This window comes from Peromyscus californicus, unplaced genomic scaffold (genome assembly GCF_007827085.1).
Source record: "Peromyscus californicus insignis strain IS unplaced genomic scaffold, ASM782708v3 Scaffold_5__1_contigs__length_169319896, whole genome shotgun sequence".
NCBI classification, from domain to species: Eukaryota; Metazoa; Chordata; class Mammalia; order Rodentia; family Cricetidae; genus Peromyscus; species Peromyscus californicus.
Window position 1 is genome coordinate 86,755,888 of NW_026294573.1, and position 14,317 is coordinate 86,770,204.

General features: G+C 48.8%; 1 protein-coding gene across 6 annotated transcripts in view; it reads right to left on the reverse strand.

Moving 5' to 3' along the window:
• Window positions 1-14,317, reverse strand: part of Znf618 (zinc finger protein 618) — a 181,136-nt gene that overhangs the window by 57,629 nt on the left and 109,190 nt on the right. For all 6 annotated transcript variants that reach the window (XM_052716140.1, XM_052716139.1, XM_052716138.1 and 3 more), the window contains one exon: window positions 10,897-11,156. In XM_052716140.1, the coding sequence (XP_052572100.1) occupies window positions 10,897-11,156 (260 nt within the window). The remainder of the gene's footprint in view (window positions 1-10,896; window positions 11,157-14,317) is intronic.

Consider the following 14,317-nt stretch of genomic DNA (forward strand, 5'->3'; position numbering starts at 1 on the left):
ACACTCAAAGCCAGTGCCCAGGATTCCAGAGCTAAGCCTGTGCCAGCACAGCAGGTCTCTTTCTGGATGCCAAGCAAGTTATGTTCTCCTTAGTGGTGAGGTCATACACTCTCCAGTCCTTACCAGATCTGACACCACGTCCCGGACGGACTCTCCCATCTGGGAGGGACTCTCCTGCTTTGAAGGGGTGGGCTGGCAGGACTTGCCTGCTCAGTTCAGTCTTTCCCCATCCCTGTCCCTGCTCTTGCTTTTCCTGCAAGATGGCTCCCAGGCCGCAAACAGAGTCTTGTGGGCAGCTCCCACCTAGTACTTCGCTACATCCCTGGCAGAGGCTTTGGCCTGGAGTCCTGTGGGAGAGGAATGGATGAGGGCACCAGGAGAGGAGGCAGTATTCTGAGGACAGGAAATGTGGGTAGGACCCTTGACTGCAAGTGTGTATACCCAGCTGCCATGTCCAGAGAAGCTTGGACACCTAGACAAAATATAAAATGACAGACACCCAAAGGAGATGGACGGAAGATCACAGACCTAAGGCCCATGGATACCTATCCCCCTCACCCCCCAGTTCCCAGAACTTGATAAAGACAGGCTTTGGAGTGGGAAGATGCGACAAGTGGGCTTCCTAAGGCTCTCAAGGGCTTGGCCTCAAACTGTATGCCCTCTGGAGCAAGGCCTTCTCGAAGGGGCACTTGAGGACAGTGGCTGTAAGAAAACTGCTTCCCTCCTGTCAACTTCAAAGCACTTTCCCCCTTAACCCAATGAATCAGAACAGGGGGAGGCACTGCCCACTGGTCTCCTCTGTCACTCTCTCCTTCAGCTTCTCCCAGTTACCAAGGAGGACCAGTCTGCCTGTGCCAACTGCCCAGCACTGACCACTAACCACTCACCCTTCCGCAGGGCCAGTGCTCTCCCTGGGGCGGGACAACACTGACGTTCTGAGCACAGAGAAGTGACTGGATCTAAAGACTGGGGACAGACAGCCTGCTCTTGGTTCAGGGGTTTCCAGTTCTCCCCTCTCCCTCGGAATGGAGATGGAGGGGCAGGGAAAATGGCTCAGTTGGTGAAGCGGCCGCACCCACACCAAAGCCAGGGGTGCCGGCGCACAGCTGGAATCCTACTGCTGGAGATGGCAAAGACAGAAGGATCCTTGGAGATCCAGTCAGACTAACCACATAACTGAGCTCCGGGTTCAGCAAGAGACCCTGTCTCAAAAAAATAAACAGAGTAAGAAAGACACCCCACACTGACTTCTGGCTTCCAATCCCGTATTCTTGCACATGTGGACACACACACACACACACACACACACACACACACACACACACACACGCGCGCGCACGCACACACACACACACACACACACACACACACACGGATCTAAGAGAGCTGTAAATGAAGAGGCCATTAAAAATACTGTCTGAAGACAGACCCTCCTGTGGTTTTTGGCATACGTCTTGGAAAACTTCAAAGAACCAAGTGACACGGTGAAGCAAGCCCCATGGTCTCCGGCTCCCTGTTCACAAGCTCCAGCCCTCCAAGCGCCTTCCCTACAAACACTGAAAATCAGCACGAAAGGAGGGCCAAGTCCTGTCTCATTCTAGCAGTAAGAAATTCACAGATACATGAGCTGATAGAGAAAGAAAGAAAGCCTTACTCATTTTATCGAGAAGTGTGCTTTGGATAATTTTTTTTTATTTTTACACTTACTATTTATCTAAATTTGTTTTTGACAATTTGCATGCTAATCACAACTCGATCTGGGGGAAAAAATTAAAAGGTTTTAAAACGTAGAGCTTTATGATCCCAGGAAAATTTTTTTTTCCTCCAGAAATTTCTATTTCAATTTATGTACCTCTTGTTGTGGCAGACGAGTGTGAAACAGTGATCAATAAAAGACTTTCAAGCATAAAAAATATATTACATTAGGATAAAACCCCGTGGGGGAAGTGGACTAGAAATAGGAGTTCAAGGAGAAAAAAAGAGGATATAAAATTCCTGTCTGCTAAAGATGAGCTTGTTCGCATGCTTTTTAAAGCGACAATGGCGGGCCCTAAATAGCAGTGGCATTGTGATTATTTCCATAATTCTGCCTTTAAAAAACAATACAATATTCCAGGAATTATAACCTTTGCAACTGGTGAGAAATGAAAGACAGTCTTTTAGGAGGCACTAAACTAAAGGTGTTTGATGCACTGGTCTGTGGGGTTCCTCTCAACACTGCATTCATCCTGGGGGTGCCAATGCCCTGAGGCCTCAGCTGATGTCAGAACCTATCTTGCATTTTAGTCCACCTTTAGAGATATTCTCACAACTCTTGTCCTAACCATCCCGCAAATTTAAACCACTGAGCATCCCACACACAGCGGGGTAGACCCCAGGTCTCCTAACTTACAGCCAGGATCCCCTTCCAATAGGGATTCTCCACTCAGACCCCTTCCCAGTTTACCCCAGAGGCAGATTCAATTGCAGAGAAAACTGGGCTGGGAGGGCAGCCAGGACTCCTCCTTCCCTCGTGGCTGTAGCAAAAAAACCCCTAAGTGTTGGTTCTGGCAGGCTCAGGCACCAAGACCTGCCAACAGCCTATTGAAATAGGAAACTCACTATCAGCTGGCACTACCAAATAGGACCTGGCACCTTCGCCTCCTGGACTTGTCAAGGACCGAAGCCCACGTGGCTGTGTCTGAGTAGTTGTGGAACTCATCACTCCATCCAGAGCCACAGCCCTGTGGCTTCCTACTGCCTGGGGTTCCCTCTTCCTCCTCCACTCCCTCTCCCAGGATGGCTTTGTGGGTGTGCTTGTGTATGAGAACTGTCCTTCCTTCCCGGGTACACCTTGCACCTACTCACTGTCTAGGACACCTCCCTGCAGAATCTAGTTTCTATCTGACCCTTGATTCTTCTCTTGTAGATTGGCTGGCTGCCATCCTTCCTCTCTGTTTGCCCACCCCCAGGAGCAGAAACTCATTCCCTCGCAGGTTATATTTGGTTACCAAACCATTTCTGACACAAATGACTTCCTGGTGGCCACTCCATACTGGTTGGACCTCTTGGAATGTGTGTGTTAAGTATCCTAAAATGCTGTGGGCTGTGGATATCTAGCCTCCATCACCCTGCTCCATGTCCCTACAGGCTCTGTTGCTTCTCCAAGACACACAGTCCTAAGCTTGCTCCCGTGTCCTTCCCTACACGGTTAACACCTGGTTGGTTCAGACTTCACAAGAAGCAGAGTCCAGTGGAGGCAAGACTGTTCCCTGGCTCTGTCTCCATGAACACGAACCCTCCCTGGGCCACACTGCCCCTGGTTGGTTCCACAGCATAGAGAAGAGCACTCACTGATTGATGGTACATTTTGATAACAGGGATGAGTGCCTGCCATTCTTATCTCTTGGGACCAGACAATGGTCCACGATGATGTCCAGACTGTGGTAAGCCCAGCTGGCTTTCCTGGTCCCCATCTTGCATAGTGATAGCAAATGGGTTTCCACTTCCAATCTTCGGATTCCAGCCATCTGGCAGTGTGTTGTGTTAAGGATTCTGAGGAACACTGACGGAACAGTGTACAGGGGTCCGTCAGTGATGCCTACCATGAACATGGGATTGGGAGTGGCAATAGTGATGCCTGCATATGTCATTCTTCATAAAGGAGCTGAAACCTCATGCTCCAGCCCCTCCACAGGCTACAGGGCAGAGCTGTGCCTATAGCTTGTCAGATGGGCAAGGCACCTATTAACTCATCCATTCACTTCTGGTGATATCTAACAATACTGTCGAGCTCAATATCATCTCTGCTCTTGCTGAAAAAAAAAAAATGAATCCCTGGGTCTGTCCAATAAATTCCATGCCAGCTGTAACTGCATTGACATGATAAGAGCAGACATGCCCTTCTCAGCACAGGCCCTCTCTAGGCAGCAGCCAGCCTTCTGGGCACCAACACCTACAGCAGGACTCTCCCAGTCAATGCCATCCATGTGGCCATGACCCTGGTTCCTCCAAGGGAGATACCATTTATGTCACTGGAAAACCATCTGATGGCGTAGGTCCAGGGTGGGCTTGGGGAGGTTTCCAATGCCCGGAGCTGTGTGACTGAACAGGGACACCATTGCACTCAGTAACACAGCCTGTTCCTGAGCCCAGAGTGTGCTTGGCCAGCAAAGCACATGCTTGCTGCAAAGTGTCTCGGGAGCATGAGCTCAGCACACTCAGACACCAGGGCACAGAAGGTGCTAATGCCAGCGCTTCCTGTCACTCTTTCACTTACGCTCAAAAGCAGGGGTAAGGCAGACCCTATCAGGAGAGTGGGCTCCTTGAAACAGGAGTAATATACCACCAGTGTGCTGTGTGGCTAAGGACTCTCATGCTCTCCACAAGATTTGCCTCCCTATAAAATTATGGGGTGGATCAGTTCAAGTGGTAGCATGCATAGCCCCACTGTCCACATGTACACCCAGCACAGACTCCAACAGTCAACCGTTCACCCTTCAAGACCCTCAACACTGAACTCTCCACAGCCATGGATGAGGCCAGGATTGGAGCTTCAGGTAAAATCCACTCGCCAGCAAGAGACGAGTTTGTTTCCCTCAACACAGACAACCACCGGGTTCTTCCCCAGACCTTCTTGGTTGGTGACAAGATCAGGATAGCTTCTTCTGAGCCTGACCCTCTGCACAAACTACACAGCAAGGAGGAGAATGTGCCTTGTGGACAGGAGAGGAGCCACACGGTCCTACGTGGCACTGCTGTGGGATGTTCTGTATGGCAAATGTGTTGCTGATTAGTCAATAAATAAAACACTGATTGGCCATTGGCTAGGCAGGAAGTGTAGGCGGGACAAGGAGGAGAATAAAGCTGGGAAGTGGAAGGCTGAGTCAGGGAGACACTGCCAGCCACCACAATGACAAACAGCATGTGAAGATACCGGTAAGCCACGAGCCATGTGGCAAGGTATAGATTAATAGAAATGGATTAATTTAAGCTGTAACAACAGTTAACAAGAAGCCTGCCACAGCCATACAGTTTGTAACCAATATAAGTCTCTGTGTTTACTTGGTTAGGTCTGATGGCTGTGGGACTGGCGGGTGACAGAGATTTGTCCTGACTGTGGGCCAGGCAGGAAAACTCTAGCTACATGGCACAGCTTTCCAAAATGGTGGTTTGCCTTGAGGTTATCTCTGGGGTTTCCACAACCTCTTCCAGCAGGGTGTGCTAAGAGAAGGTTATGAGGAAATTACCCAAGTTACTCAAGACTTGAGTTTTGGGGGAGGCCAACAACATAGAAGGGAATGAGAAATTATCTGATGCTGATTTTATTTCTCATTCCTGCCCCCTAGTCCACATCACACCGACTTAGTTCTTAGACTAGGGAGAAAAGCAGGTACTGAAGAGGTACTTCATATCACCTGTTGTGGGATATTTGTGCACTGTGTGAAAATGGATTGCTGTGATTGGTGTAATAAAGCTGAATGTCTGATAGCTAGGCAGAGGAGGAATAAATAGGTGGGGCTGGCAGAAAGAAAAGAGGAACCAGCCAGCCAGCCGGGGTCCAGACAGACAGACACAGAGGAAGCAGGAAAGCAGGATGGACAGTATGTAAATGAGGTAAACAAGCCTCAGAGCAGCACATAGATTAATAGAAATGGGTTAATTTAAGTTAAAAAATAAAAAGCTAACTAGAAACATGCCTAAGCTAAGGCCGAGCATTCACAATTAATAATAAATCTCCGTATCATGATTTGGGGGCTGGTGGTCCAAGAAAGTCTGCTATATTTGGTGCCCAACATGGGGCACAGATTTCTACATAGGGCCTGAGAAAGCTGGGGAAAAAACCCTACACAGCTTCCTAGTAACCCAATGCTCGTAACATACAGAGGCACCGCTCTGCCATACAGAGAGCACTTGAGCAGCCAGGACGTTAAGTAGAAACAATAAGCTAAGTAAAAACGCCTGCCACAGTGTGGGCACCAACTTCCTAGAGCTGGAGTGGTTAAATGTATCTCTCTGTTAAATGCAGCTCCCAGTTAAACACAGCTCTCTGCCAGGCCTGTGGGCTTAAGGCTTGGCTCTCGTAGACCCAAGGAGGGAGTGGAGCCAACCATCAGAGCCACACAGTGGAGTGCCTAGCTGCCACTTAGAGTTTAAGGTTTGGCTCATACAGTCAGAGAATGTCACAGGTACACAGTAAAGCAGCAGGTCCAGACTGAAAAAATTTTTTAGACAGGTTACAGTGTGTTTAAAAGTGTGTATAGGCATTTAAGAAAGAAAAGAAAATGGGGATAGATAGTCAAAGGAAAAAAATCAATAGTTTAAAAATAATAAAGTCTTTAAAGTGAGAATAAAGTAATATAAAGGAAAAAAGCCACGTAAAGATGGGAAATATACAGGGGTCTGGATCCTGTATGGTATTGTGTTGACTTTGAATTTTATGAAAGCTGATGAGCACATGACAGCTGCTAAGAGACATGGGATTGTAAAAGGGACTGCTGAAATAAACCAGCCTAGATATTTTAGGGATGTCAACCATAAAATGGAATTCAGAAAATGTATTGCATTGGGGGAGAGGTTATGATTTTGTTTCCACAGGAAATGAAAGGCTGTGGATTCCTTCAAAGTTAATAGAGATCAGGTTTGATTGGGTGAGACCTCCTGAAAATCTTGGCTACAGATATAAAGAAATAAACCAGGAAAAAATACAAGACAGGTGACATATATGCTGATCCCCCTGCGTGGGAACAGTTCTGAAACTGGACAACAAATGTTACAAGTCCCAGGACTTGACCATTGTCTCAATTTTCTCAGAGTCCCCTGGAAATGTCATCACCCCCAGACAACAGGAAGCAGTCTAGAAAACATAATACCTACATTCCCAAGAGGTGGGGTGGGTGTTTTTTGGTAAATTCGGTGGGTTATGAATATTTGCCATCATTTAGTGGGGATATAGGAATATAGGATAAAAAGACAACCATTCATCTCAAATACTTTACATTGATATGGGTTTTTGTATATTGATACAAATTTAAGGCTAATTTTGTTGTACCATACATATGTTTCTACTCTTGTTTAAGGTATTGTAGTTATGCAGCTCATTAAAATGTATATAAAGTTCTAGTCCTTGAAAGCTATTATTACAAACTGGTTAGGATAATTAAAAACGCAAGTTAGTAGTTAGTCATCTCTAACAATCAAACTTGTAGTTATGTTAGGTATGTTTTCAAGGTTAAAGAGATATATTTTAGATAGATAGGGGATCTTCAAACACTTCAGAGACCTACAGAATATGGCATTTAAGATGTTTAGTAACTTAAGGCTTTTCATGACACTGAGACATTTCTGTTCCTGGTAGCACCAATCCACTTCATAAAAGGATGATGGGAGTTGAAGAATCTCCATATGGAGTTTGCTTTCACTGTGGCAAAGCTAGCCATATGGGCAAGAAACTGTCCTTGCCTCAACAGCTAACATTATGTATACTGTATAAACTGGACAAGCAGGACACAAAGGAAAAAGACTGCCAAACTTTGCCAAGACAAGGTGGGACAGTCCTTCAAAATTCCTGCCTCATAGAAAAGTTTGCTAGATATTCTAGGCCTTAGGCCGAAGACAGATGCCCCAGCATTGCAAATGAACCTTGGATGACTGTCCAGGCAGTCAAATGTCTCTGTCATTTCTATAGTTTTGGAAGTGGCTTGCACTGCATTTCCTGTTTATTCAGGTAATGTTATATCCTTCTTAGGTCTTTGATGAAGTTGAAGACTAGATAGTTATAGTTGAAGTTATGATAGAAGGTAAATTAGGTGCAAAACTGTGGACTCACCAAGATGGGATAAATAATGGAGTATCTTCTCTGAATTTGCCAAATACAAATGGACTGAATACTGTAAATGTAATTCTTACCTGATAATTGTTCTTATTGTATATAGTTACTATGTTAGAGTTAAAGCCTTTCCTTTTTATTTAGACAAAAAGGGGGAAATGTGGGATATTTGTACAGTGTGTAAAAATGTGTTACTGTGATTGGTATAATAAAAAGCTAAATGACTAATAGCTAGGCAGGAGGTATTGGCAGGACTTCTGGGCACAGCAAGAGGAAGGAGGAAGAGATAATCACGGTGTTGGGAGACACCAATGAGACCTGGAGGGATTCAAACATACAGAATGAAAGGTAAAAAGCCACAAAGGAAAATGTAGATGAATAGAAATGGATTAAATTAAGTTGTAAGAGCTAGTGGGACAAGCTTAAGCTAAAGGCCGAGCTTTCATAATTAATAAGTCTCCATGTCATTATTTAGGAGCTGGTTGGCGGCCCAAAGGAAATTCCAACTACAGTTACCAACACTCACACTATACGTCTAAGAGCTTATCCACTCATCACTAGGCACAGCACCAGGTACTTAGCACACATCCTATGTCCTCACATAACCCATGAATCAGTTTGGTGGGCACTGTGGTACACAGAGGACTCACACCATGAGTCGGAGAACCTAGATGTGCTCTCCATCACAGGCACTACGGAGATGAGCTCCTCAGTCAGCACTGTTCTGTCTATTACTATTTCCATTCCCACATCCATGAGGCGGCCAGGGTGGGTCCTCATCTAATAGAACAGGACACTAATGGACAGTGCAAGCCAAAGACCTGGCTGTTGAGCAGCAGCTGAGTGGGAAATGGTGCTTGTGGCTGGCCTGCCTACTACAGGCCTCCCTGACTGGATCTTCACTCAGCTACCCTTCACAGGACACCCTGGGAAGGGCAGCAATGGTTGCTGGGCTTAAAGAGTATTAACATCCTTGTCAGTGAGAATAAGAGCATAACCTCGCCTCCATTCACAGATGGAGGAAGCTTGGTCCTTGGCTTTGGGAAGTAAATGCTGAGGGGCAGAAGTCAGGCAAGGCTCCCCTCCTCATGCCCAACTGTCCTTCATGCTGCTCTTGGGATGTGGGCACCTCCTAGCCCCCTCAGATGTTTGGTCTGACAGCTGTCAATGAAATCTATACCTCTCCCTTCTGGCTCTACCAGTCAACGGCTGCTTGAGGTCATCTGGAGCTTGCTATCCTCTGCCATCTGGCCATCTGTGAAAATGGCTAAGTTGTGCTATAGTTCAGAGACAAGTAGAGCCCTGTGTGAGCCACAATGGAGAGAGTGTTGAGAAGAAATACACTTTTAGGGTTCTGAGTTATCAAGGTCTACTACTTTTGAGACCTCTCTTCACCACACCGTCACCTCGCCCCATTCTGACTATCACAGTACCACAACCAACACAGCACCCCAGAAGCCAGCACCATGCTGTGGAGTAGGAGCAAGGAGCAGAAATCAGGCAGGTCCCAGAGATCCAACCTCCAGGGGCTCCCAAACTTGGCAGGGGACAAGCACAGTCCATGTAGACCCCTCTGACCAGAGGAGATGAGGGAAGGAAGGAGGCAGCCCTGGAATTGGCCTTGAAGGACAAGTTGGACTTGGGAAATAGGTGGAGGTATTCCCAGAAGGAGAAGCAGCAAGAGCAGGCAGGATGACAGGATGAATACTGTGATGAGAGGTCTGGGATGATCGGAGGCCAAAGACAAAGGGCCATTGGAAGATCCCGGTGCTGTGGCCACGGTTCTGGACATGGCGGGAGTCAGTCTCAAGGTTTGTAAGGAAGGACAACATAGTACGTGGTTGTTTTTTGCTATGATTTCCTTGCAGCCAGCTGAACAGGGTATGAAAGGCAGAGAGACACAAAAGTACGGCTGGTCATGGGATACTGTGGTGACGCACGTGGGGACACTGAGGAACAGCGCAAAAGAGAGCAGGAGGCAGAGGCCAGCAGCTAAGGAGAAAAGGCATCAGGACTTGAGGGTGAACCTTGGAAACAAAGGGCATCTCCCCATGATGCCCTGTAAGCCACAAACAGTATGCAAGCCAGGAAGACAGAGGGGCTTAGAAGTCAGAAAGGGCAGGCCAGACCTAGACTGTGAAGGGTAGATGATGATGGTGGAGGGAACAGCATGCCCCTGAACACTCTGGGCATGGCAACCAGGGATGAAGGTAAGGATGGACATGGACATGTACACGTGGGGCCAGACTAGGGAGCAGGGTAAGGAACATGGGTCTTGTTTCACTGTCTCTGGGATTCAAAGCTGTGGCTCGTGGAACGATGCTAAGCCACCAATATGTTTTGTTTGGCAGATTTCAAAAGCCAATCTGAGAGCCAATGTTGAAAGCCAAAAGAATTCACACCAATATGTTCACATGTTGGGCATAGGATCTGTGCAGGGATCTGGCAGGGCTGAGCCTAGGTCCCCACTTGAAGTGACTCTTAAAGAGGCTGTCGAGCATTGTGGTGTAGGAGCAGCCGCCCTCTGTACACAGGGCACAATCCCCATCTCATGTCCTGCAGGCTCTCTCTATACATATGCTAAGCCAGCCTGTCAGGCCGTGTGACCATCTGAGTCCTTGATTCATCATTGCCTTAGAGCAAGTTATTACCAGACTCTTCCAAGTACGGGAAGGCACCTACCTGCCACTGATCAAAAGATGACCAGGACCAGCACTGGAAACTTCCCTGAAAGTTCCCAGTCAAGCCAGGGACAAGACAGACAGGACATGCATTCAAGATACCAAGCAAGCAGTAAGGGCTTAGGATGATTCCTCACCAGGAGCTTGCGGGCCTCAAGGTGCGATGGATTCCCTGGGCAGGCAGACATTCTAAATATCTGACCCCAACAAAGGCTTGACAGAAGCATGGGGTCTTGTCACATCAGGAAGAAAGTGAACTCTGCAGGCTATAGAACTCAACATGCAAAGGCAATTCTCAGGAGCTCTGCTCTCTCCCTGGGGCAGAACAAGACACGACCTCTCAGAGAGGCCAGCCTCTTTCTAGCCACGCATTTCTACCCTGGTCCGGGTCCTCACTCAAGCACTCACCCAGGGTCTGCTGGTTGCGGACACCACCGATCACCACGCAGATCTCGGCAGGTACGTCGCCAGTTCCATCCTTGCCAACCGCCTTCTTCTCATCCTTGGCCTCGCCCTGCCAGATGACCTCCTGTATGTAGTCGTCCGGCAGTTCCGTTTTCACCTTCACCTCCGTCATCGTCCCCTGCTCAGCACTCAGCGAGGCCTCAGCAGGCACTGGCTCTGGGCCCTCCACCTTGGCGTTCTTCTGACTGCGCTTCAAGCGCTCCCTGGGAAAGAAGAGAGGCCGTTCAGAGGGGATCCTCCATAATGGCCCGCTGGCACACAGGGAACCCACCTGCCCTGAGCACCATACAGACTTACGTCAATGCTCTGTACTGAATGCAAAGGAGGGCTCCTTGGCTTCCCCTATCAGCTCCATTTTACATCTGGGTAAGAGGAGGTCTAAAGACTTCCAGGAGTACCCAGCTGACCTCCTGTCATTTGTACAACTGGAGTCACAAGCTACCTCAAGGGGCACCTCTGGCTACTGGCAATGTATTCCTGTCCAACTTTAAGCTGGGGGCCTGCCTTCATAGATTCGAGGTCTGGTTCAGGCAGCCTGGGCTAGTGCCTGAGACTCTATTTCTAACAAGCCCCAGGCCAAGCTGGGGTCTGGTCTGCCAACAGCACTCTGAGCAGCACGATCAGAGCATGCCAAGTATCTCGCACTGTTTCTGTTCCTTGGCAGCAGGACCACAGATCACATCCAAGCTCTTTTCTACTCCCACTTTAGATGGGAAAACATCAGTCCCAAGAGGCTCTCGTGGAGAGGGGGTGAGAGAGTCAATGGGTTGGCACGGGACTGCTCTCCAAGCATCTGAGAACATCCTCCAGGACCTGAGGTCGGATGGAACTGGACAGGACGCCGAGTGCGTTCTGTAGCGTGGAGCAGAGCCATGGCTTGCCTAGGTCATAAAGGCAGGCGCAGGCAGGCGAACACACGCAGCCAGGGCTCTGGCACCCACACCCGGGCCACTCTTCCCACATTGCTCTCCACGGGTTCCCACATCCTTTCAGTAGGCAAACCATCCTCACAACTTCCATTTGGGAGGTGAGTAAGGCAAGATAGGCCCAGGATGAAAATCAAGTCTCATTCCAGGCCCAGGGACACTGCCTGGCCATGCCTGGTCCTTTCTTCTGCTCAGAGAAGCCTAGACTCAAGGCATGTTCAGGTCTGGCCACATGTCGAGCAAAGCGGAGCACTGTGAAGGCACGTTGATGTATGTGGGAGGCAGGGCCTGGAACTTGGTCCTGGATCTACCTGGACCCTGCTGTGTGGACCTGTAGAGGCCCCGCTCTCTGGGTCTCGGAAGCTACAATAGTTGAGGAGCAATGGTTTCACTGCGCAAGTTGATTCTCTAACTGCAGCTGCTCCCAGAGGGGCAGAAGGTTGATGCTGGGCAAAGAGAGAATCCTTGAGGGCCTGCACACAAGGGAGGCACAGAGAAAGGCAACTGGGGAGCTACTCTGGACCAAACTGTGCCCACCCACCCCCAAACTCACGCACTAATATCCAAACCGCAAACGTGGCTGTTTCTGGGGCTGCAGTGATTGGGAAATAATGAGGGTTAAATGAGATCCCCATGGTGGAGCCTTCCTGATGATGTTAGTGACTCTTGGACCAGCAAGAAGGCTCAGCCAGGAAAGGCGTTTGTCATCAAGCCTGATGACCTGAGTTTCATCCCTGTGACTCACACAGTGGAAGGAGAGAACTGACTCCCACAGGTTGCTCTTTGCCCTCCACACACTTTATAACATGCCCCCCACTCCATGATAAATAAATTCACAAAGGTTATTCTCTCCAACAGAGGGCACAGTGGTTGTCTGCAAGCTTGGTAGTAGCCCCTCCCCGGAGCTTAAGCCATCTGACTCCAGACTTGGCCTCAAGTCTCCAGCCTGGTGAAACACTATGCCCGGTATTCCACTAACCACCATCCAAGCAAAGCAGGGGAGGGGCCAGCTGTTCACTCCCTACTCAGCACCTCACCTTGAAGCCTGGGTCTCCTCATCTGCAAGCACAGCTAACAGGGTTGTCACGTGTGAACACACAGAAAACACTTAGCAGAGTACTTGGCCCATTAATAATGACCTGCTACTAGGTCCTGGTGAAGCTGCCTGCCGGGAGACCTCACCAGAGCTGAACTCAGGCTGGTTCTTGAACTTCCACGAGTGTAAGCTGAATAAACCTCTGTTCTTTAGAAACTACTCAGCCTTGAGTAGTTGATGACATCAACAGAACACAGATTAACAGAGGGAGCACGGAAGACTCTTCCATGGCATGTAGTCTAGCACATGGACTATAATGCATTCAACCCACGGCTCTCCAAATGCCAGCTCCAACACTGCTGAGAACCAGGAGGGAGACCCCGAGCTGCTCATGAGACAGAAATAAACATACTGATTGAGAAAAGGTGGCCACGAGTCACATTTTCAGACATGAAGAGAGCTGCCAAAGGCCTGGCCAAGGCTTGATCTCTCCAAGGTTTGTCAAGTTCAGAAACAGGACAGAAAGGAACGTCACCGTCTCCTCCCCAGCTTGCTCCGCCATATTCTCAATTTCAGCACTGCTACCCACCCTGAAGAGACCCCATGTCCCTTCTTGATCGTAAAGTCCTCATTAGTTCCAGGCCACCCCGTGAGGGCAAGAGGAAGTGTGGGTCAGACACACTGTGGAACTCTAACCTGCTCGCCCATGTACCCTGCAGTGTTGCTCAAAAAACCCTCCCCAAGCCTTCGTTTCCATGTCTGTTACGTGGGGATCCTTGCTGGACACAAGGATGGGTGGGGACATCTGTAAGGAGTCCAACTGGACCACTGGCCTGAAATGGATGTCCCTACAAATTTCAAATAGCAGTTATCATTATGACAATGACATTGGTTCATGGTGTCACTCTTGCCACCATGAAGCCTTCCTAGCACGATGGAGCCATAATGCCTCTGCAGAAGGCACATCTCCCTCCCACAGGTGACTCTCACAGCGACTGGGCACGCTTATGAATTCTCTTTGGCACACGTGTCCCCCTTGTGACCTCACTGTCCAGCCTCTCCGCCATCACCTTGTTCTATTTTCTCCGCAGCCCTGGCTGCGGTCTGCAGTGTCTTGTCCATTAATGACTCACCAAATTGTTCACGCCCTCAGAGCTGTCTGCGTAACACTGTACCTCCAGCATACAGCAGGCACACAGCAGATGCTCCAGAAATGCTGTACTTGCTCAACGATCAAGAGAAGACAGGCCACCTGGTACACAGGCATTGGGACTTGGGCTTGCTGTGACCCACAAGGGCTCGCTAAGGCAGCAGATGGATCTACGCTTAAGGGAGCCATACCCATCCGCAACAGGCCTGGGTGGACATATAGTACAGGGAGACTTCAGGGCATGGCGCCAAC